The sequence below is a fragment of the Vulpes vulpes genome, chromosome 1, assembly GCF_048418805.1.
Source record: "Vulpes vulpes isolate BD-2025 chromosome 1, VulVul3, whole genome shotgun sequence".
NCBI lineage: Eukaryota > Metazoa > Chordata > Mammalia > Carnivora > Canidae > Vulpes > Vulpes vulpes.
The window spans coordinates 16,675,711-16,699,411 of record NC_132780.1 but is presented as its reverse complement, the minus strand read 5'-3'; the positions used below and the strand labels follow the sequence as shown (position 1 = coordinate 16,699,411).

Sequence of the window (23,701 nt, the reverse complement as noted above, 5' to 3'; positions counted from 1 at the left end):
TTCTGCATCTAGAGAATGGGCATGTTATTGTCCCTGCCTGGATGCAGTGAGGTGAAGCCCTCCCTCCCCCATAGACCCTGTTTTCTTCTCTCTTTTACCTGACTTCATTCATGCATGCATGCACACATTCTGTAAATGTTTATTGAGCACCCGCCATAAGTCCTAGACTGCTGGGGATATGTCAGTGAGCAAAACAGACAAAAGGGTCTTGCCCTTGCGGAGGTGGTCTTCTAGCAGGGAAGACAGAGAATAGATTATAAGGGTATTATAAGAAACAAGACCATTATATAGCATGCTGACAGTGGTAAGTACTGTGGCGGGGGTGGGGGTGGGGAGTAGAGTAGAATAAGAGATCAGGAGTGGTGGCAGGCAGATTCGAGCTAAAACATGGAAATGAAGGGGAGAGCCATGTGGATATATGGTGATAAGGTATTCCAGGTAGCAAGAATGGCCAAGACAAAGGTCCTGAGGTAGGATTGAGCCACCATTTGCTCAGATGGGGGAGACTATGCGGTGGGAGATCAGGAGCACCGCTGGGGGCCTGCTAAGTTTCAGATGCCAGAGAGCTATCCAAGTAACTGAGTAATGGCATTTGGATATAGGAGCCCAGAGCTCAAGGGAGCTCAGGGGAAAGGCCTGAGCCCCAGGACTTAGGTGGGAGTCTTCAGCAGAGAGATAGTGAATGAAGCAGGATGTAGGCTGAGATCCCCGAGGGGGAGAGTAGTCAGAGGAGAGAAGGTTAAAGACTGGGAGCCCTGACAGTGATAAAGTAGGCAAAAGTAGGCAAAAGACTTCACTCTTTCTATCCACTCAGTCCTTCTGCTGATTGGGTCTAGCTCTTCTCCCACTTCCAGCGTCCACAGTCCACCAGTGTGAATTTTGCATCTGTGAGGTCTACCTGTATCTCCTCATTTACCTAATCTCTACTACCTGTAAAGCCACCAGCATTGCTTACCTATAAATTGGCTCTAGTAAACGTTAGCCTCATCCTAAGTAGTTCCGTCTGTGAAAGCACAGGTTCGACGTGCTAATGTTTTATTTCTGCGTACACATGACAAGAAATCTGTAACTATGCACCTGTAAACATGGCATCTTTCCCTGGCCCCAGGCACTTTCCACTCACCCCAAGCCACCACTAGCGTAGGAGGTGTCTTTGCGGGAATTAGGGAAAGGCGCCCCCTCCTGGCCTAGGGAGGAAGTTCAGGTGAATTTCGCCCCTCCTCCTCTTGCTCCCTCTGCCGGTTGCTGGTGTGCAACGCACGCCCCGTATGATACGGGAGATGTACCCCTTTTGGGGAACTCTGGACTAATTCATGTGAGGTTCTTAGCATATACTCAGTTGTGTGTTGTTGTTGTTGTTATTATTATTATTATTATTATTATTATTATTATTATTTCATTAATATTGTAGTACTATGGGATAGGGGAGGAGGGAGACCCCCCTCCTCCCCACTCCTGGATCCACTGTATCTTCCCAGGGGCTGCTGAAGATGATAGACCCTACCTAGCACCCCCAGCCATGAAGTTCAGCCGCAGCCTGTCTGTGCCTGGCTCGGAGGACATCCCCCCGCCGCCCACCACGTCCCCACCGGAGCCCCCCTACAGCACACCTCCCGCCCCCTCCTCCTCTGGCCGCCTCACCCCATCCCCCAGAGGAGGGCCCTTCAACCCCAGTTCGGGTGGCCCCCTCCCCTCCTCTTCCCCTGCGTCCTTTGATGGACCCTCCCCTCCCGACACGCGCATAGGGGGCCGAGAGAAGAGCCTGTACCACAGCGGGCCCCTGCCCCCCGCCCACCACCACCCGCCCCACCACCACCACCACCATGCCCCGCCCCCCCAGCCTCACCACCACCACGCCCACCCCCCTCATCCCCCCGAGATGGAGACGGGAGGCTCTCCCGACGACCCCCCACCCCGACTGGCTCTAGGGCCCCAGCCCAGCCTGCGCGGCTGGCGGGGCGGCGGGCCCAGCCCCACTCCGGGGGCCCCGTCCCCGTCGCACCACGGCGGCGGGGGCGGCGGCATCGGCTCCTCCCAGGCCCCAGCCCTGCGCTACTTCCAGCTGCCCCCCCGGGCGGCCAGCGCGGCCATGTACGTGCCAGCCCGCTCGGGCCGCGGGCGCAAGGGGCCCCTGGTCAAGCAGACCAAGGTCGAGGGCGAGCCTCAGAAGGGCGGCGGCCTCCCTCCCGCCCCCTCGCCCACGTCCCCGGCGTCCCCGCAGCCGCCGCCGGCCGCGGCCGCCCCCTCGGAGAAGAATTCCATCCCCATCCCCACCATCATCATCAAGGCTCCGTCCACCAGTAGCAGCGGCCGCAGCAGCCAGGGCAGCAGCACCGAGGCGGAGCCCCCCACCCAGCCCGAGGCTGCGGGCGGCGGCGGCGGGGGCGGCGGGGGCGGCGGCGGCGGCGGCGGCTCCTCGGCGCCCAGCCCCGCCCCGGCCATGTCGCCGGTGCCGCCGTCCCCCTCGCCGGTGCCCACCCCCACCTCGCCCAGCGGCCCGGCCACCCTCGACTTCACCAGCCAGTTCGGAGCGGCCCTGGTGGGGGCGGCCCGCAGGGAAGGGGGCTGGCAGAACGAAGCCCGCCGGCGGTCCACGCTCTTCCTCTCCACCGACGCGGGCGACGAGGACGGCGGCGACAGCGGGCTGGGCCCAGGGGCGCCCCCGGGTCCCCGGCTGCGCCACTCGAAGTCCATCGACGAAGGCATGTTCTCCGCCGAGCCCTACCTCCGGCTAGAGTCTGCGGGCGCGGGGAGCGGCGCCGGCTACGGGGCTTACGGGGCCGGCAGCCGCGCCTACGGGGGCAGCGGGGGCAGCAGCGCCTTCACCAGCTTCCTGCCGCCCCGACCCCTGGTCCACCCGCTGACAGGCAAGGCCCTGGACCCCGCCTCCCCGCTCGGGCTGGCGCTGGCAGCCCGAGAGCGGGCGCTGAAGGAGTCCTCGGAGGGTGGTGGGCCCCCCCAGCCCCCTCCAAGGCCCCCGTCGCCCCGCTACGAGGCCCCGCCGCCCACCCCCCACCACCACTCGCCCCACGCCCACCATGAGCCAGTGCTGCGTCTCTGGGGGGCCTCACCACCGGACCCCGCCCGCCGGGAACTGGGGTACCGGGCAGGGCTGGGCAGCCAGGAGAAGTCCCTTCCGGCCAGCCCGCCAGCTGCCCGACGCTCCTTGCTACACCGCTTGCCCCCCACGGCTCCCGGGGTCGGGCCCCTCCTCCTGCAGCTGGGGCCGGAGCCCCCGCCCCCGCACCCCGGGGTGAGCAAGGCGTGGCGGTCGGGCGCCCCCGAGGAGCCAGAGCGGCTGCCCCTACACGTGCGGTTCCTGGAGAACTGCCAGCCCAGAGCCAGCGGGCCGGGGGGGAGGGGACCCCCCTCGGAAGACGGGCCGGGGGTTCCGCCGCCCAGCCCGCGCCGGTCCGTGCCGCCCTCGCCCACCTCCCCGCGAGGCGGTGAAGAGAATGGGCTCCCCCTGCTGGTCCTGCCGCCCCCTGCTCCCTCTGTGGATGTGGAAGATGGCGAGTTCCTCTTTGTGGAGCCCTTGCCCCCGCCTCTGGAGTTCTCCAACAGCTTCGAGAAGCCCGAGTCGCCCCTCACCCCCGGGCCTCCCCACCCGCTGCCGGATCCACCCACGCCAACCACCCCATTGACCCCCGTGCCACCACCGGCTGTTGCTGCCGCACCTCCCACCCTGGACTCCACGGCATCCAGCCTGACTTCCTATGACAGCGAGGTGGCCACACTAACCCAGGGGGCCCCCGTGGCTCCTGGGGACCCCCCTCCACCAGGCCCGCCAGCGCCGGCTGCCCCTGCTCCCCCAGCCCCCCAGCCTGGCCCAGACCCGCCGCCTGGCACAGATTCGGGTATTGAGGAGGTGGACAGTAGGAGCAGCAGTGACCACCCTCTGGAGACCATCAGCAGCGCGTCCACACTGAGCAGCCTTTCTGCCGAAGGTGGTGGCAGCGCCGGAGGCGGTGGCGGTGGTGGTGGCAGTGTGGCAAGTGTGGCCAGCGGGCCAGAGCTTCTGGACACATATGTGGCCTACCTGGATGGCCAGGCGTTCGGGGGGAGTGGCACTCCTGGCCCACCGTATCCCCCACAGCTCATGACTCCTTCTAAGCTCCGTGGCCGGGCTCTGGGGACCAGTGGAGGCCTGCGACCCGGCCCTAGTGGAGGACTCCGGGACCCTGTCACTCCCACCAGCCCCACTGTCTCCGTGACAGGGGCTGGAACGGATGGGCTGCTGGCCCTAAGCGGTTGCACGGGACCCTCCGTGGCCAGCATGGCTGGGGGTTCGGTGGCTATAGAGCCAGAAGGCCCCACGGTGCCCTTGCCATCGGCCTCCTCTCTGCCTCGGAAGCTGCTGCCCTGGGAGGAGGGCCCGGGCCCACCGCCACCACCCCTGCCCGGGCCCCTGGCCCAGCCTCAGGCCTCAGCCTTGGCCACAGTAAAAGCCAGCATCATCAGTGAACTCAGCTCCAAGCTTCAGCAATTTGGGGGTTCCTCAGCAGCTGGTGGCGCTCTGCCCTGGGCCCGGGGAGGCAGCGGGGGAAGCGGGGACAGCCACCACGGGGGAGCCAGCTACGTCCCTGAGAGGACCTCTTCGCTGCAGCGGCAGAGGTGAGCCGGGGCTGGTGGGTATGGTGATGGAGGCCACGGGGGCCAGTGCTGTAGGCACCAGAGCCTACCTTCCCCATAGCTGCGTCCTTTGAGGGTCCCAGGTGGCAGAAAGAAGACAGAAATGAGGCTGGCTCGCAGAAGTCTGCCCTCAGAGAAGCATGCTTTCACAGACACTTTATCTCAGTGTAGCTTTTGTGGTCTCTTCCCCATCACCATGACAACCCACATCCCATGATGAACAAAAAAGTTATTAACAAGGGATCGGAGCACAACTTGGGGATGTGTTTCCTTGGTGGGTTGTCAGTTCTGACAGTGCCTGAAATCTGTGAGTCCCTTGAACCTGGTGTGGTTCAAGACTAAGATGCTTTAGGGTGCAGCAGTTTGGATTATGGGTGAGCCAGGCTCCTTGGGCTTTGGTCTCAGCCCCAGGCTTCTAACTAGGTGACCTTAGGCAAAGGAATGGGCCTCTCTGTACAAGGGGGACAACGTGGTGCCCACCTAAAAGGATTTTTGAGAGGATTAACTGTGGGTCATTGTTATAATTCCGACTGGGGGAAGGGAGGAGCCTCTTACCAAAGCCCAGAGAGTATAGTTGGAAAAATACGGGAGAGTGAAGAAGTTTCCCAAAGCAGCTAGCTTAGCTAGGACCACCACAAAGTTTGAGCTCATTCAGGACCTTCTAGCCTGAGGGGAAGTAGAGTCGCATTCTTGGTGCAAGCAGAGTGGAGAGGTTTCTTAATCCCCTTGCCCTTGCCCATCTGCAGAGCTCGTTCTAACGAGCTGAGGGTCTGACGTCCTTACAGTGGTACTCAAATGTCGTTTTATCAGGCCTTTGAGATCTTAAGGCAACTCGTTATTTTTTGAATATTCTGGGTAGAGGAGAGGATGCTTCATCTAGTTGACAGATAAACGAGCTATTGACCACCTACTGTGTGCTGGGTGTCCTTCTGGGTGGAGGACCCTACAGTAGACAAGATGGGCAAAGCCCTTCCCTCTTGGAGCTCATAGACTAAGAGGCAAGGATGGGGGATGGTTAGAGAAGGCCTCTCACCAGCAAGAGGAGCAGAAACTGGAGGAAGGGAGGGAGCAAATCCCATGGCTACCTGGGGGACGTGAGCTAGGCAGAGGGAGCAGCCAGTTCAAAGGTCCTGAGGGAGGACTGTTCTGAAGGGAGCAAAAGGGATGAGGGGAACCTTTTTCTCCCCTTGTTTCTTCTCTCTTTCATCTCCCTCTCCTCATCTCTCTCCCTCTCTCTCTCTCTCTGTCCCCTGTCCCTTTCCATCTCTCTCCCCTGAACGCTCACCCTCTTTTTGTTCCTCTCTCACCGTCTCCCTGTCTTCCACTCTGCTGTGACTGGCCATAACCCTATAGGCAGTTTAGAGTAGTGGTTAAGAGCTCAGACTTTGGTGCCATATAACTGGGCTCTGCCACTTCCTGGCTGTGTGTCCTTAGGCAAGTTACTTAACCTCTCTGTGCTGCTGATAATAATAGTAACCTGCATCAGGGCTGTCATGGGGAATACACTGAGATGCGATATGTAAAGCACTTAGAACCATGCCTGGCACACGTGAGCATCAGTAAGTGGTGGCGATTATTATTATTATCACTTAATGTCTCTTTTTCTTTCATCTCTCTTGACTGTCACCCTCTCCCTGTCCTCTCGTTCTTCTGTCCTGACATGTCTTGCCCCCTCACTCCTTCTATCTCTTCCCATCTCTCTTCTCCATCTCTCTCCCCTACTCCTGTCTCTCTTCGCTCCCCTACATCTCGACCTCTGCCTCCTTCTCACCCCGTCATTCTCCTCCAAACCCCCCTTCCTCTACCCCTGCCCCTTTGTCACCTTCCAGACTCTCCGAAGACTCCCAGTCCTCTCTCCTCTCCAAACCCGTCAGCAGCCTGTTTCAGAACTGGCCCAAACCACCTCTGCCGCCACTCCCCACAGGAAGCGGGGTCCCCCCTTCGGCCGCTGCAGCTCCAGGAGCCACCTCACCCTCAGCCTCCTCCTCCACGTCCACCCGCCACCTCCAAGGCGTGGAGTTCGAGATGCGGCCACCTCTGCTCCGCCGGGCCCCAAGCCCCTCACTGCTGCCCGCCTCGGAGCACAAGGTCAGCCCTGCACCCAGGCCCTCGTCCCTGCCCATCCTGCCTTCCGGACCCCTGTATCCGGGCCTCTTTGACATCCGTGGCTCCCCAACCGGAGGGGCAGGAGGCTCAGCTGACCCTTTCGCCCCTGTCTTTGTGCCACCCCACCCTGGGATATCCGGGGGGCTTGGTGGAGCCTTGTCAGGGGCCTCCCGCTCCCTCTCACCGACCCGCCTGCTTTCGCTGCCCCCGGACAAGCCCTTCGGCGCTAAACCTCTGGGGTTCTGGACCAAGTTCGATGTGGCTGATTGGCTTGAGTGGCTGGGCTTGGCTGAGCACCGAGCACAGTTCCTGGACCACGAGATTGATGGCTCCCACTTGCCCGCCTTGACCAAGGAGGATTACGTCGATCTGGGTGTGACGAGGGTGGGCCACCGCATGAACATCGACCGGGCTCTCAAATTTTTCCTGGAGAGGTGATGGCTGGCCTGGACGGACCAGCCGTCCACAGAACCCTTGAGCCTACTGGCCTCTTGACCTCTGACCCCTGACCCTTATTCTCTCCCCCTGGGCCAGGGACTCTGCTAGAACTGCTGTGCCCTGCCCTCCTCTCCCAAGGCCGGAGGTCACCAGGTGGCCTGATCCCGGCCAGACATTTGCGCCTCACTGGAGGGGGTAGCTGACACAGACTGTGTGTGTATGTGAAGCAGGGAGGGTGGGGGGTGATGGAGGAAATCATAGAGGGGGATGGAGAAGGAGGGAAGGGTCGGTTCTGGGGAGTGGGAAACAGACAGAGCCATAGAGGGTCAGCCCTGAGCCTGATTGGAGGGGGGTTGTCCCCGGCCGCAGGGGAAGGGGGTGCCCTCAGATTCCACCACCTGCCGCCCCTCTAACCACCCTTCCCCCCCCCTCCAGGCCCCTGGGCTCTCCCCACCTTCCCCTCTCCCCAGCACACACAGCAGCCCCTCCCTACCCCGGCCTCTTGCACGCTCCTTTGCACGCCTGCTTGTCTCTCCTCTCCCTGGGCTACAATTTTGCACAAATTTACCCTCTCGCTGTCTTGCACACTCCGCCTTCGCCTTCGCTTCTGGCTCGCGAGGCCCTCTCAGCGCTCACACACACCCTGTTTCGATAGCACACATTGCGTTTCTTCTCCCACATTCCATACCCTTCCTGTCTCCAACTCTTGCCTGCCTATTCTTCCCCTTGTACTACCCTCCCTTACACACCTGACTTCTGAAACTCTCTAAACCCTTGCTGCAGACACACTTGGGACACCCTTTCCCCTACCCACTCACCAGCTCTGTGTGCACATACTTTTTCTGTGGAACACACCTGCCTTTGTTCACCTCTTGCTCATTTGCTGTCCCATGCACCTCTCCTGACACACTCGCGGCCATCATCTCCAAGCATTTCCCCGTTCTTGGTCTTGAACCTCCATGTTCTCACTTTCCCCACCTCTCCCTCTTACACTGACACTCCCATGCTTTTCCTTGCCCCTCCCTTCCTCACACCATTACTTCTTGTCCCACATTGTGTACACCTGCCTCCCAGGAACTGATTCTCTCTCAAATGCCCATCACCTTCCTCTTTGCCAGGCTCCCACCCCTATGCACCCTTCTTTTCCACATCTGTGTCCTGCTTCATTCTCAGCTCTTCTGTGAACTTACTCTTGCACACTCACTCTTGCACACACAGCCTTCCTGGCACTTCTGATGCTTTCCTGATGTTACCGCACACCGTGGCTTTGCTGCACACTAATTCTTGAATTTCTACTTGTTCTTGTCAGCTCCTGGGTGCCTTTTCGCACCTCCCCAGGGGAGCTCCACCACCTCTCTCCTTTTGCACACCTGTCTCCTTCCACAAGCTCTTGGGCTGTATTAGCGTTTCTTTTCCTAGCATCCTTATTTTTCATTCCCATGGATGAACAACTCTTGCTGACATTCTTACCCTGCATGTTTTCTCACCTTTTGGACACTCCTTTCTCCTTCTGGCGAGAGAAGACCCTTTCTTGCTCACCATGCCACCTTTTCTCCCTGCTTCAGTCTGTGACCTCTCGCACATCCCTCCTCTCGCTTTTCCTAGTTCTTCCCAGATCATCTCTCTATCCATTTTGCACGAAGATTCCACCTACCCTCCTAACCTTTCCCTCTCTCCAAGAAATTCCTTCTCCCTCCAGCATGGCTGTTCCTTCCTGCACGCTTCCCCCCCCCTCCCTTTATTCCTGGGGCTTGGGAATTTTAAGCCACCCTTTCCCCTGGGAAGCCCCCTCACCTACTGTGGGTAAAGGGGGGAGGGCATCGCCCTCAGGTCCCCCCCATGTTCAGCTGCCAAAGAAGGGAGCTCCCCCTCCTTTCCCCAAGCCCATTCCCCCCTCTGCTGCCCCCTACCCCCCGAGGGGGGGGCGCTCCGTCCATGGGGGGGAGGGTGCTTGCAGCCCTCTCCCCCTCACCACGTCAGGGATCTGCGGGGAACCTTGCGGGAGGGTTATGGGAGGGGGGAGGGGTGGCAAGGAGGGGGGCAGAGGTCGCGCTGGGCCCCTACCCGCCCCCTCCCCCTTGTCGGATGCCCCCCGTCCGCAGGGGGCCTGCGCGGCGCCCGTCTATCAAGGGCTTGTTCATTTTGGATGGGTGCCGCGGGGTTGGGGAGGGTGTAGGGGGTGGGGAGGGGGGGGGAGGAAAGGTCGGGGTGGGAGGGGGAAGGGACTGGATGGGGGCAGCGCGGGGCGGAGAGGATAAAGCAAAAACAGGAACAATAACAAAAGAAAATACAAAAAAAAAAAAAAAAAAAAACCCTAGAACAAACACAAAAAAAATCCAGAAAAAAAAACCTGAAATAAAAGCCCGAGAATTGTCTTCCAAGGGGGGTGGGAGGAGAAAAGAGGAGGGGGGGCGGATGAGGACGTCTGGTTCTCGCTGAGACAGGAATCCGCATGGGTTGAAAGCCCCGGAGCCCGGGTCTTCCCTCTCGAGAGCCTCAGTTCATCCCTCAAGGGATTGGGACCCAGGCGTCCATTTGCAGGGACTGGGGGAAGATGAGGGAGGCGGGATTATATTATGGGGGTTCATCCCTACCCCCTATCACCTCCTTCCCCCTGAGTCCCCACCAAGATTTTGCAGAGAGAAATGGCTTTTGTACCAGGTCATTCTTTATAATTAAACTCACAGTATCCACCCCCTCGAGCCGGCCCCGCCTCCTTCCTGGGGAGGCAACGCCCCCTTCTCTCGGGGGTTCGGGGAGGGTCGCCCGAGCCCGCTGGGCGGTGTGGAAGCGCAGCCGGGGCCCGCCCCCTCCGTGTCAGTCCTCCTCGGTCGGCTCCGCCCCCAACGCCTCGAGCATGCGCTGCCGGACGAGGGAGCGGCGCAGGTGCAGGCGGTAATCCGCCAGCAGCAGCTCGTCGTGGCGCACCAGCGGGCGTGCGACCCCGCGGAGGCAGATGCCAGAGCGCAGCAGACGCGAGCGAGTCTGGAAGTCCGTGACCGTGATGAGCCACCTGCGAGGGGGCGGGGCCAGGAGGACAGGGACGGGGCGGAGAGCGAAGGGAATCGCTGGTGGTCCCGGCCCCGCCTTTGATTGTCGGAGGGTCCCTGCCTGGTCCCTGTTCGTGTACCCACTCCGGTTCCTGAACAAGCCGCTCTGTCCCTCAAGCCCTCTGCAGCCCTGCCCTCTCGCCGAGGTCAACCCATCCTTCGACCCTGACGCGCGTCATTATGGGTCCCCTCTTCGCTGTCTGGGGCTGTCCCCTAATTGGGGACTCCATCTCTTCAAACCGCCGCTCCAGGGCCGGGTCCTTCAGTGTATCTCTCAGGCCTGTCCCCTGATTTAGGTTTTTCCGGGCCTCGCCCCCGACTAGACTCTCCAGGCCATCTGCCCTCCCGATCACTCCTGGTCCCACGCCCTCAAGGTGCTGGGTCCAGGCTCCGTCCCCTCAGAGCTGCCTTCCCAGGCTCGGACCCCAGACCTCGGTAGTGTCCGTCCAGGACACCACCAGGTCTCCCAAGGTCCATTTCCTCACTCAGAGTCCCGCCTGCTCTCCGATCTCGCCTGGCCCTGCCCCCTCACCCCATTCACTCTCCACTTGAGCCCCTTCCCGGTTCCCACTCTCAGCGCCGTCGCCCGCCGTTTCACCGACACCGCCCCTCTCGGGGGCCTCCGGACCCAGCGGCCTTCCTTTTCTGGCCCCGCCCACTCAGCGCCCGGCTCCGGCTTCGCCCTCCCACCGCGCACACTAGGCCCCGCCCCTCGCCTCCCCCACTCCCGGCCCCGCCCCTCTCGTTCCCTCCTGGCCCCGACGCCGCCGCAGGCTCACCTGTCCCGGCGCCCCGCAGTCCCACAGATGACATTCATATTTTCAAATCGGATGTTGCTCACGCGCCCGCTCTCCATGGCTCCGGGTAACTCGGCCTCCAGAGCCTCCAGCACCTCCAGGTGGGTAAGGTCCTCCTCTGGCTGCAGGAGTCAGGGGAAAGAGCCTCAGCATGGGTCATTCAGGTTCAGTCCGGGTTCCGAAGTCCCCACCCTGGACCCACCTGCAGAACCTGCCAGAACCCCAGGTGGCATTTGAGAAGCAAGGTTCACACTATCGCTCTAGTCAAAGCGAGAGCACAGGTATCTCTGAGATAGAAAAGCATCTACCTGTCATTCTAGGTTATTCTCCAAAAATCAATTCGTAGCGGGCCGACTTGCCAACAGTAGGCTTAAATGACTCACCAATTTAGCCAACTTTACCAATCTACCAAAAACGTTTCCAGCAACCTGCGCTGGACGGCAACCTTTTAGCAGCTCTTGAAGATACCGCAAGGATTTCAGTTGTACGTTTTTCCTTTTATGTTCCTATTAGCATTTTAAGGAACGTTCAGTTGTAAAAATAATAATAATAATAATAATAAGGATCATAGGGGTATTGACTTCTTGTCATTCAAAAACACGGATCACTAACCACATCTTCAGCATGAGATTACTGTGGTGATATACCATCATCAGAACATACAAAATTGCTGATGAACTAGGATGAAATCATGAAATTGGTCACCTCCAGGAAGGCAAGCTGTGGACGTATGTGTGGGGGAAGTGGGGTCCTCTGTTCAGAGACACAAAGGAGAGGAGGGATGTGCTGGGAATGGGTTCCCCTAACAAGGACAACAATCTCTGTGTTAGGTTCAAGTCACACGGATCAGCTGAGGGAGTGCCTCTGATGCCTGTGCCTGGCACATGGGAAGCATCCTATTAAGGTGCTTTGAATTTACCCGTGAGAACCTCCTCTGAGTGTAGGGATTGCTAGCAGATTTGTACACTGAATGGCCAGTTCACGAAATCTGCCAAAAACAGGGGCATTATCTTTTGTCTTTGCTATGTTTGCAAACTTTACAGAATTTCACGGTAGATGGATTAACAGGACTCTGTATTCCTCAGTCTCCCTTCTCTGCCCTCTCTTTCTCCCCTTCTCTCTGCCTCTCTGAGATCAGCATTGATAAATATGATGATTGCCCCTTTGACAGAGTCATAATCAATTTTCAGCAATCTTAAACATGGTGCTAAGCCCCCAGCTGGTAAGCCTCAGAGCCTAGATTTAAACCCTGTCCACTTCGTTTCTGAGCCTGTTCCCTTTCTGGCCTCTCAGCCAAACTGTGCAGAAACTCAGGGCCCTGAGTTGAAAGGGGCAGCGGGGGCCACTCACTGAGGTCTCCATGCACAGACAGAGAGGCTGGGCGGCGGGTGGTATGGGGAACTTCCGGATGCACGGGAGCTCTCGGTCCAGTGCTTCGTATTCTGCAATGACCTGGCGCAGGTACTGCTTCCTGGGGAGAGAAGGAGCCGGCAGGGACCTCCGAAGTCAGGGGTTGCTGTCATCGCACTTGGGGGAGCCAAGATCAGAAGTCATAGGGCCAGGGACCACTCACGAGGATTTGACAGGCCTGCCCAGGCCCCGGACCTGCATCTCTTCTGGGGTCTCTCGGTCCACAAGGAGGGCTCCTGGGGGTGAAGAACCCAGTGTCAGCTGCCCTGAGCACTCCTCAGGCCTTGTTCTGCCTAAATGGGCATCACCAGGTGGTGTCCATGCCACTCCCAAATAGCTCTTATGCCAGTTACTAAGCTATTGCCTCTCAGCCCCCAGCAACTCCCTTCTGCGCCCACTCTGTGATCCCAGTGCTGGGACTCTACCAACCCAGTGCTCTTCCAATGGCTGGGTTCCTTTTAGGCTCTGCCTGAAGGGGGCACCAGAGAGAGAGAGAGAGAGAGAGAGAGAGAGAGAGAGAGAGAGAGAGAGACTTCAGGTGGGAGGAAGAGGAAGGGACTTGCCCAGTTTTTTGTTTTTTTTTCCTGTTCCAGTCACCCCAGCCCAGCAGCAGCCTTTGAATCCATTTGGTGGTTTTCCCAACACTCTCAGAACTGGCCTCCTGATTGCAACTAGACTGATCACAGCTGCCAAATCAGAGCCCTTTTAGGCAATTCCTCCATTGACAAACAGACCTCTCTTATGGCCAACTGCTAGTTGTCCCACATAATCCATCTTTCCCCTCCTCTGCAGTCTTAGAGTTTGACCTAGCACACAGCCAGCCACCTAGCTAGAGAGAACAGCTCCCAGCATCCCTTGCAGCTGTGCATGGCCATGTGACCCAGTTCTCACCAACAGTGTTAGGGGAGTGAGGAGTGCAACTTTGAAGTCATTTGTTTAAGAGAAGATTTCTTGTCTTAGGCTTGTTGCCCCTTCCCTTGCACTGGAATGTGGAGGTAGCAACGAGCCAGCTTCGGCCACGCCAGAGCAACAATATGGAGGGAATCTGGGTCCCTGAGTCATCTCACAGGGCTGAGATGTCCCACCAATCCAGACTGCCTGCCTCCTGTCATGAGAGAAATACACTCTCTTCTTAAGGCCATTGTGTTTGGGGAGTGTTTCTTTATTACAGCAGGTGAGCAAAGAGGAGAGCAGCCCCTGACAGCCAGGGCGCATTCCTATCGGACACAAACAATTTCACACCACACTAACGTTGGCCAAGGCCACTCTGTGACCATGACATGCCCAGACCAAGATAAAAATAAGAGCAGAGTCATGTCTCAACACAACACAACATGAACACCATCCAAACCATGAAATGACCAAACATCCTCCTCCTGGTTCAGAGCTGCTGTTGCTGCTTCGCCACCCACAATGTTAGCTCCATTCATCCCTCCTGCGTCATAGGCTTGCCTCCACTTCCTGCCAGCATCAGATCCAGAGCAAAGCCTGCTTCCCTCAGTCCCCCAAAGTCACCTAACCCAGCAGCTCCAATATAATAAGTCCTCCTTTACACCCTTCTACTAAGACATCCCGGGTGTTACAGACTCCCTCGGTACAAGTCAATAGATTCAGTGGTGTGCTAGTAAATGTTTAATTAATATCACTCTCTCTGTCTGTCTCTTTTAAGTGTGTGCCCGTGCACACACACACACACACACACACAGATTGTAGCATTTGTCAGTTTTCACACTGTCAGTACTCCCACCATGACCACTTTCATGCTCCCCACAGTTTTAACAACCAGCTTGCAAAATTTAAATCGGCTCTTGTGAGCAGATATGGGCTGTCTCCAGCACACATCGCTATGTCACAGCTATGCTCCTGACGGTCTTTGACTCAGCTTGTACCATAGTGAGTCCCCTTCTCTGGTCCCCATCTTCCCACCTCCCATCTGTTTCCACAGGGCAGCTGGGGTGATCATTCCATCACAGCACCCCATGCTTACAAACCACCAGTGGCTTCGTCTTGCCCTCAGGTTACAGTCCTCCCTGAGGTGGGGACTCGCTCCTCAGTGTGTGATCTGGGGAGCCCTACCTTGTTTGAAACACAGCATGTAGGAGGTGAGGGAACTGGGGTCAGGGGAATATTCTGTGCTTCACAGTGGTTTGGGTGAGATCAATCCAGGCATTTGTCAGAACAGATTGAAATATATTTAAGATCTCTGTGTTTTAAGTATGTAACTTGGAAAATAAATTGGAACCCAAAAAAGAAGGAAACACAGCATTTCAGGGTCTGCCCCAGACCTATGGGATCAGAATCTGCATTTTATTTTATTTTTTTAATTTATTTATGATAGTCACAGAGAGAGAGAGAGAGACAGAGACACAGGCGGAGGGAGAAGCAGGCTCCATGCACCGGGAGCCCGACGTGGGATTCGATCCCGGGTCTCCAGAATTGCGCGCTGGGCCAAAGGCAGGCGCCAAACTGCTGCGCCACCCAGGGATCCCCAGAATCTGCATTTTAACAAGACCTCCTTTGAGAAGCACCAGCCCTGCATGTGGTCACCCTGTTGACTTCTCTGATTATTTTCCTCGAGCTATATATACTGGCTTCCCCTCCATCACACAATACATCCCTCCAACACAATAATCTCCTCAAATCTATCCACATAATAGTAATAGTAATAATAACTATATGTTTACAATCATTTTTAAAAAGCCAAGCTCTTGGGACTCCTGGCTGGCTCTGTTGGTAGAGTATACAATTCTTGATCTCGGGGTTGTTGAGTTCAAGCCCTTAGAGCTTACTTTTAAAAAAAATCATAAAATAAAAAGCCAGTCACTTTCAAAGTGTTTCCCATTGCATCCTCATGACAACTTTCTGAAACAGCAGAGTTTCACAAATGATGAAACGGAAGCATAGAGAGATTATGTGACTTGCCCAAGGTCACACAGCCTTAAGTGACGGAATCAGGATAAAAATCTAGGTGTCTGGGTCCAGACTCTGTGTGTTCTCAATCTCCCCAGTCTACTGCCTCTCACTCCGTTCTTGTCTAGGCAAACTGTCCTGCCCTCCAAGAACTCCTAGCCTGGTGGGGGAGGAAACAGTCACTGTAACAGAAACAGTCACTGTAAAGGGCAATACAAGCTAGAGTGGAGGTGTCACGAGGTGAAGGCAAAGCCTCATCTAGGATTAATCAGGGGAGTCTCCTTGGAGGAGGTTGTACCTATAGTGAGGCCTAAGGAATAAGGAGGAGCTGGTCAAATAAAGAAATGGTGGGAGGTGGGGGTACCTGGGTGACTCAATCAGTTAAGTGTCTGACTCTTGATCTAAGCTCATGTCTTGATCTCAGTGTTGTGAGAAGAGATCATTTGGGGGGTTCTTAAGATGAAGACCTCTGCAAATGATGCCTGGAACTGTGGCAGCCATTTTGTGGTACACAAGGTTTTGTGCAAAGGATACATATCCTAGGGTCAAAAGGCAGGGGAATAAAAGCTGGGTTCTCAATATCATCAAGCTGCTGACTCAATCAAACCTACAACATACCCCACTTCTGGTTTCTTTTGAGGTGATAATAGTTCTCCTATTCTTTTTTTTAAGATTTTATTTATTTATTTGACAAACAGGAGAGAAAGCATAAGCAGGGGGAACAGCAGTCAGAGGGAGAGGGAGAAGCAGGGTTTCCCCATGAGCAAGAAGCCCGATGTGGGACTCAATGCCAGGACTCTGGGATCATGACCTGAGCCGAAGGCAAACACTTAACCAACCGAGCCACCCAGGTACCCCAGGTTCTCCTATTCTTTATACTACGTTAAGTCCAATTTCTATTACCTGCTGCCAAATGCATCCTCACCAAGGTGCTACTCAATAAATGTTGATTGAGTGAATAAATGAATGAATGAATGACCCTACTAAAGTAGGGTGCCCGTAGGGAGCCCTGGAACATGAGCCTCAAATTGTCAGCTGGTGACAGACCACTCAGGGTTTGAGGCTGAAGGGACTGGGACTCTATCCTGGAAGTGATGGAGAAGGAAGAAGAGGTATGAGTGGAGGAGGGACAGGGTCAGTGCTGGCGGTCAGAAGACCCCTCAGGAGCCAAATGGGGAATGAACTGGAGGGGGGAAAAGGGGGCCAGGAGTTTGGTAGAGAAAGCATTCACATGGAAGAGGATAAGACCTGAGATGGGGCTGCGGGGATGGAGAGGTGGACACGGGGCAAAAGCAGTGGGCAGGAAGATGGGTCTGGGGACTGATGGATATGGGTGGAAATGGGAGCGGAGGGCCAATACTGGGGTCTAGCCCAGTGACCAGCTTGGTAGTGGGACCACTGAAGTTGGGAAGCAGGGAGGAGTGGTTTTGGGGGAAGCTGTTGAGCTCAGCATGGGAGAAAAAGAGAGTGTGAGGGACCAGGGCGGAGCACCTTGGAGACAGTGGCCTCTGAAGAGTTGTGAAGGCCCCAGAGGCTCATAAGAAATGTAGTTCTGGGTCCAGGCCACTGGCCAGGGGACTGCAAAGGCTCATGGATCTTTGAGGTCCAAAGGGTGCTGCCCAGGAATCTGGTCAATGTCAGAGTCTGGGGTGGCTCTCTGCTAGGTCAGTGCCTCGCTTAAGGCCACACTGTAAGCCAGGATTATCACACAGCACATGGATAACGGACCCCTCCTCCTCCTCCCAACACACACACACACACACACACATGCACACGCACACGCACTCTGCTCAATACCTGCCTCCCTGTACATGCTGGGGTTGCCCACGGTGGAGGAGCACAGGGTCTCCACCTCTTGCTGCATCCTGGGAAGGTGGTTGAGGGATGTCTCAGGAGGATGGGGAGAAGAGCCCTGACGGGGCCACCCACCCCAGCTCCTTCTCCCTGCTGCTGTCTTCTCTTTGAAGCCCCCAGGGTAAAATATGAAAGAACTGGAGGGCTGAGACCAAATGCGAATCCGGGTTCCCCTAACCTCTGGGAACCCAATGAGTCCCAATTCCTGTGTGCTCTGATTCCTTCTTTGCCACTTTCCTGCTTCCTCTGTCTTTTCCTTTATCCTCAACTCCCTGCCTCTCCTTGCCTCTCTCCCTCGCTCATCCTCCTTCTCTCCCCATCTCTCTGCCCCCTTCCCACCCTCTCTCTCTCCCCATCTCTTCCCCCTGATCTCTCCCCATCTCTCCTCCACTCTTTCCCTTGATTTCTCTGCTCTCTTCCCCCCCACTGCTCTACCCCTCCCTCCTTCCATCCCCCCAGTCTCTTTCTCCCCTAGTTTCCCCAACATTTCCCCAGCCCTCCGTCCCTCCCTCTCTTCATAGCCATCTGCTTCTCTCCAAGCTTACCACCCTCTCTCTGTCTCCCTACTTCTCTCCCCACCTCTCTCCAGTCTCCTCTTCCCATTTCTCTCCACCTCTCTGCTCTCATAACTGGCTCCCCAGCCCTGTGTCATCCTCTTTCTGGTCCCACTTGCCCTCTGCTCATCCCTGTCTCACGCAGGAACTGGTTAGACACAGGCCAGATTCAAACAGAAACTGGATTCTATATGGGGGAGGGAAAAGTGGGGGGAGGGGCCTGGTTGCCATGGTACCTCCAGAGGGAGGGGGAGGGGCTGGGGGCTCCAACTCCTGCCTCTGAGGAAGGAAGGAGCTGGGGTCCTGAACCTCTAGTTCTAAGGGAGGAGGGGGTGGGAGCCCAGATTCCTGGTTCCAGAGGTGGACAGCCTGGGGGCTCCTGGGCCCAAATGCAGGAGTGAAAGGAGTTGTGCCACACAGGTTTTCCTTAGGCAGGTCTTTCTTTGTGTCTGCAGAGCTCTCAGCAGGAACTGCGGGAGTAGAGGCTGGACTTCCTTCGTTTCTCTGTCCCCCCATCTCTGTCCCTGTTACCTGCACCTCTGGTCCTCTACTCTCCACTTCCAAATGGTCTCTGCCTTGACTTGATAAGCACAGGCTCTCCGCTTTGATTATCTGAGTGATTTCTTCAGGGGTGAGCTTAAAAAACAATCTAGGATACAGAGTTCACCCTTGGACCTTTACTGGATCTGTTATAAAGGAGGATCTTCCCTTTTCTGCTAAGCTTGCCTGACTGGTCAGAGTCTAGGTTGGAGCTGCTGGGAGCTCTCACATCACCATACAGGGAGGAAAGGGGAGGAAACGTGCAGAAAGCAAAGTCAACATGAGGAAAGTAGAGATCAAAGATGCAGACAGATTTCTTTTTTTAAAAGAAGATTTTATTTATTTATTCATGAGAGACACAGAGAGAGAGAGAGGCAGAGACATAAACAGAGGGAGAAGCAGGCTCCATGCAGTAAGTCCGATGTGGGACTCGATCTCTGAACTCCAGGATCACGCCCTAAGCCAAAGACAGACGCTCAACTGCTGAGCCACCCAGGCTTCCCGACACAGACAGATTCCTGAGGATGATTGGGATACCTGGATCTAGTCATGCCTGAACCTTTCATCTACCCAATTAATTTCCTCTTATGCTTAGGTCTCTGTCATTGGCCATTAAAACAGTCCTCCCTTTAATAGTCCTCGGTGGCCCTGACTCCCTTTCAGCACCTTCATGTCTTTCCCATTGAGCTGTCCTTCTCCATTTCCGGTGGCCAACTCCATCTCTATAGGACAGGGGACATCTTCCATTCCCGTGACCACAGGTGACCACCTAGCCCCCACAGCCTCTTAGTCCCCGGGCTCCATCCCTCCTGCCTCCTACCTCCCTCTGCTGCTTCCTCTCTTCTTCATTCCCACAGACCTGACACTCAGACTTCATCCTCTCCTGCCTGGGCCCTTGCCCCAGCCTTCCTCCTGCCCTCCCCTCCTCATTCCTTTTCCTGCAAGGTGTTTTTCTGCACCCAGAGCTGACTCTGCTTGTCACCAGCGTGCAGCTCTCCCATGGCTCCCCAGTGCCTCCGGACAACACTGCAGCCTCTCAGCCAGGCATTTGAGATCTGCAGTCTGGTCCCACCCTTCTCTCCCACCTGACCCCTTCAAACATTCTCCAATCCCTTCCCCACCACTCCTGTTTTCACTTTCCACAGCCTGTGCCCTCCAATGCTCTTCTCCACCTCCCCATGCCCAAATATCCTTATCCTTTAATAAGAGCTCAACTGTCCCCTCCTCCAGAACCCTTCTTTGACTCCTCCTCCTGCCAGCTGTGTTTTTTGTCTCCTTCCTTTGCACATTCTTTGTCTCCTTCTTTCCCCGATCACTGAACATGGTCCACTCTGTCTTGCTCAGGGATTTGGGCCTGCATCTACCTGCCCTGATAGACCAGCGGGTCCTAACTTATCTATGACTCTCCAGTATCACCCCATTTAGGACGTGTTGAGTGAGTCAGTGTATGACTATTTCTCTCCCTCACTGTGGCCCACTCTCAGCAGCCCCAACCCCATTTTCCCTGTCCCTCTTGGGCCTCATGAAGCAACAGAGGGTTCAAGAAGAGAACATAGAATGGACTCTGGACTCAAACAGACCAGCATCAAGTGCTATGTCCAGACTGTGCAACCTTGGGCAAATGTCTTCCCCTCCCTGAGCCTAGTTTTAGCTGCCTCTTCTGGAGCTCTCTTTCTTCCTTCTTTGGGTATCTTCTCTCTTTCCATCTCTGTCTCTCTCTTCTTTCCTCTAGAGTCTGGCTCTCTGTTTCCATCTCCCTATGTCTCCATTTCTCCCTATATCTTTATTTTTCTTGCTCTCTCATCTCTAGAACCCTGTCTCCTCTCACTTTGTGTCTGTATTTGAATTTCTATGTCATATATCTCTGACTTTCTCTGTTCATCTCTTACTATGTGTCTATAGCTTTCTGCCTGTCTCTGTCTCCATTGCTCTATTTCTCCATCTCTGTTTCTCTGTGTCTCTCTATCTGTCACTTTCTCTGTCTTAGCCCTGCATGTCTCCCTCTACCATTCACCTCATCTCTCTTGGGCCATTCCTATCCCACTCCCTGGCCTGGCTCACAGCCTGGGACACAAATCCCTTAATCAGCATTTTCCTCCTATTCCAGAAATTATGTCAGTGCCGCAGTGGGGGTGGGGCCTGTTGTAGCCCTGGTCAGAGGGTTTGCCTCCCTGCATCTTCATCCACACGGGCCCTAGCCAGCTTGACCAACTTCTCAGTATTTGTCCTCTCCAGGGGCAGCACCAGGAGAAGAAGTGAATCTTTGTTTACACACATGTATGCATGTCTTTGGGTATGTACCTGCATCTATTTTCAGGAATATTTGTGTGTAGTTATTTATTTATGCAAATTAATCCATCCATCAATCCACCCAACCATCTACCACCTACCCATCCATCCATCCATCCATCCATCCGTCTATCCATCCACCCACCCATACATACACACATCTATAGGTTCCTCTATTTATTCATGCACTTGTTCACTCCTTCATTCAACCAATCAATATTTATTGGGTGCCTACCGTGTGCCAGGCAATGTGTCAGGCCGCAGGGATGCAGCAGTAAACAAAACAAAGTACTACCCCCATGGAGCTTATGTGTCTGGCAGTCCTCAATGAGCCAAACTCCCTCTTGCCCTGGCCTCACATAGGCTATTCTTTCTCACTGGTGTACTTCCTGAGGCTCCCCCCACAACATCTTCACCTGGTTTATGCCTACTCGCCCTTCTGAGTTCAGTTCAAACATCACTTGGTCACTTCCTCAGGGAAGCCTTCCATGACCTCCTCAGACACATAGCATTAATTCTAATACATATAGTTTTTTGAAAGTTTTAAGCAATCTCTACTTAACCCAATGTGGAGCTCCAATTCATAACCCCGAGATCAAGAGTCACATGTTCTTCCAATTGAGCCAGCCAGATGCCCCCATATAGATAGTTACTTGATGGTTGTATGTCTCCTCTACCTAACCATGGACCCTCATGAGGTTGGGATTTTTGTTTGCTTTGTCCTTGACTGAACCTGGTGCCTAGAGCAGTGCCTCGCACACAGTAGATGCTCAGTAAATTAAAAAATATATATATTTAGGATGCCTAGGTGGCTCAGTTGGTTGGGCGTCTGCCTTTGGCTGGGGTCATGATCCCAGGGTCCTGGGATCGAGTCCCATGTCAGGCTCTCTTTTCCATAGAAGCCTGCTTCTCCCTCTAACTCTCTGTCTTTCATGAATGAATAAGTACAATCTTAAAAAAAAAATTGTGGTTTTTTGGGCAGCCCAGGTGGCTCAGCGATTTGGTGCCACCTTCGGCCCAGGGTGTGATCCTGGAGACCCAGGATCGAGTGCCATGTCGGCCTCCCTCCATGGAGCCTGCTTCTCCCTCTGCCTGTATTTCTGCCTCTCTCTCTGTGTCTTTCATGAATAAATAAAAAAAATTTTTTTTAAATTAAAAAGTGGTTTGTGTGTGTTTGTTTAAGAGAGAGAGAGAGCACATGAGCAGGAGGGGCAGAGGGAGAGGAAGAGAGAACCTCAAGCAGACTCTATGCTGGGTGCAAAGCTCAATTCGGGGCTCGACCACAAAACCCTGAGATCACAGCCTGAGTTGAAATCAAGAGTCCGATGCTTAACCGACTGTACCACCCAGGCACCCCTATGCTTACTAAGTATCTGACTGCATGAATGGAATTAAATGAATATGGAGGACTGTGTCTCCTGGTTCCCTCCCTGTCCAGTATTCTATGCTGTTCTACACATCTAGTGGTCATGACAGGCAAGGTTCTCAAACTTCCTGGATGCAAACAATGTAGTGGCTGAATACAAGGGTCTAGATTCAGACCCACATGGTTTTGAACTTCAACTCTGACATTTCCCAGCCTTGTGACCCAACAGGGCATTTCCTTTCTTTGAGGTTCAATTTCCTTAATGTCAAATGTCAGAGACCTGGGATTGGAATCTGGCTTCGCCATTTCCCAAATCACAGGTACGACCAGTACACTACAGCTGCCAGCCAATGAGTAGATGTCTCTTTGGAGATGCATCATGGTAATCTGGCAAGCTCATTTGTGTACACGTCTCTGAATGTGAGTGAGCATTGCTGCACTTCCTTCTATGTACCTCTCCTGGGGAACGGGGCTGCCTGTGGACTCTTGGCAGGCCAGTTGGATGTGAGGGTCTGGCTGTGAACAGGCTCTGAGCTGCATGGACCTGGGTGCATACATCTGGGCATATGTCCCCCATGCAGGCTGCTCTAGGTGCAAATGCAGGTCCATTCCATCGGGGAGAATGAAGAAGTACTCTGGGTAGGATTCAAGGTGAACCTGGGAGGCATTTCTGGGTGACTCTACAGTGTGACAATGACTGCAAATGTATATATACATAGGTAGCATTATGTAGGGAGGGGGTAGAATCTAGTTAGAGAGGGAACTTGTCTTAAGCTGCCTTGTCAGAAGAAGAAAGTAATTTTTTTTACTTAGTATATTTATATGAGTGTCACTGGGGATGGGGGGGGGCAGCACCAAAGAAGATTGCGGGGTCTCCCAGACACCTCTGAAAGCTGCTGCTGTGACTATGTGGCTCTGGATAGTCTCCATGGGATTTGACCTATGGACCTCAGTTTCCTCTTCTGTGAAATGGGAATAGCATAATTGCACCCACCTAATAGAGCCAAAGTGGAGATTAAATGAGAAAATGCTTTCAAAGCACATAGAGTCAGTGCCCAGATCACAGTCAGTGGCAATTATCATTAACTTCTATTAATATGGCAGTGACTCTTACTTGCTGCTTTTGAGAAAGATTCATTAAGCACCTGCTTGGTGCCAGTGCTTTACTTATAGTGCCTGGTTTTTCAAACGTCTGGATCTCTTCGAAACAGGTTCATTAAAAAAAAAAATAAGAAACAGGTTCATTGTCTATATACTTTTTTCTGATGAGGAAACTGGATCTCAAGAGCAAAGCACGAGGTCACAAAGGCAGGAGCCAGCCCAGGCAGGATCCAAACCCAGGTCCCTGCTAGTACCTCACACCCGGCTGAGATTCCCCATACCCGCTAAATCTGAGGCTCCGCCTCCCCTCCCACTGCCAGACCTCAGAGCTCCCCAGGTGGGAGGACTCCAAGTCCAGGGGCTGATGAAGAAAGGGCCCCGGTAGGGGTGTGTGTGTGTGGGGGGGTGTTTCCTGGATGTGAGAATGGAGGGGGGTGGGAGCTGAGTATCCTGGGTTCTGGGAGAAGTGACTGAGGTCCCAGACTTTTCCATCTGAGAGAAGAGGGACTGGGGGCCAGGACCTCTGGATCCTGAGGGAGCAGAGGGTCACTCACGATCCTAGACAGCTGGATCTTCCACTGTGTAAGAGAGCTGGGTGTCAGACGCCTCGGTCCCGGGAAATCTCTCTCCTTCCTCGCTGCGGCCGCGCGACTT

General features: G+C 55.1%; 2 protein-coding genes across 12 annotated transcripts in view; one reads left to right on the top strand and one right to left on the bottom strand.

Moving 5' to 3' along the window:
• The window catches only part of SHANK1 (SH3 and multiple ankyrin repeat domains 1), a 45,372-nt gene extending 37,011 nt beyond the window's left edge, over positions 1 to 8,361 (top strand). For 8 of the 10 annotated variants that reach the window (XM_072757410.1, XM_072757446.1, XM_072757438.1 and 5 more), the window contains 2 exons: positions 1,479 to 4,614; positions 6,462 to 8,361. In XM_072757410.1, the coding sequence (XP_072613511.1) occupies positions 1,479 to 4,614; positions 6,462 to 7,176 (3,851 nt within the window). In that variant the 3' untranslated portion in view covers positions 7,177 to 8,361. Of the gene's footprint in view, positions 1 to 1,478; positions 4,615 to 5,985; positions 6,192 to 6,461 lie in introns of all 10 variants that reach the window. The other 2 variants (XR_012001470.1, XM_072757461.1) reach the window with 2 other exon arrangements.
• A 1,488-nt stretch (positions 8,362 to 9,849) lies between these two features.
• Positions 9,850 to 23,687, bottom strand: C1H19orf81 (chromosome 1 C19orf81 homolog). Of its 2 annotated transcripts, XM_026014062.2 has the most exons (5): positions 23,602 to 23,687; positions 12,597 to 12,669; positions 12,374 to 12,494; positions 11,006 to 11,145; positions 9,850 to 10,189 (listed from the first exon to the last, which is right to left on the bottom strand). In XM_026014062.2, exons 2-5 carry the CDS (start codon positions 12,632 to 12,634, stop codon positions 9,994 to 9,996), a joined length of 495 nt encoding a protein of 164 aa, XP_025869847.1. In that variant the 5' UTR covers positions 12,635 to 12,669; positions 23,602 to 23,687; the 3' UTR covers positions 9,850 to 9,993. The 2 variants fall into 2 exon arrangements, with proteins under 2 accessions (XP_025869847.1, XP_072613616.1); XM_072757515.1 differs by lacking the exon at positions 23,602 to 23,687 and having other exon boundaries at positions 12,597 to 12,734.
• Between the last annotated feature and the right edge of the window lie 14 nt (positions 23,688 to 23,701).

Bases quoted from the DNA above. Each gene is read 5' to 3' on its own strand.
- C1H19orf81 (XM_026014062.2), bottom strand. From the start codon at position 12,634: ATGCAGGTCCGGGGCCTGGGCAGGCCTGTCAAATCCTC. The intron at 12,495-12,596 runs GTGAGTGGTCCC...TTCTCTCCCCAG, and splicing joins GGCAGGCCTGTCAAATCCTC to GAAGCAGTACCTGCGCCAGG. The intron at 10,190-11,005 runs GTGAGCCTGCGG...GCCCCCTCGCAG, and splicing joins ACTGCGGGGCGCCGGGACAG to GTGGCTCATCACGGTCACGG.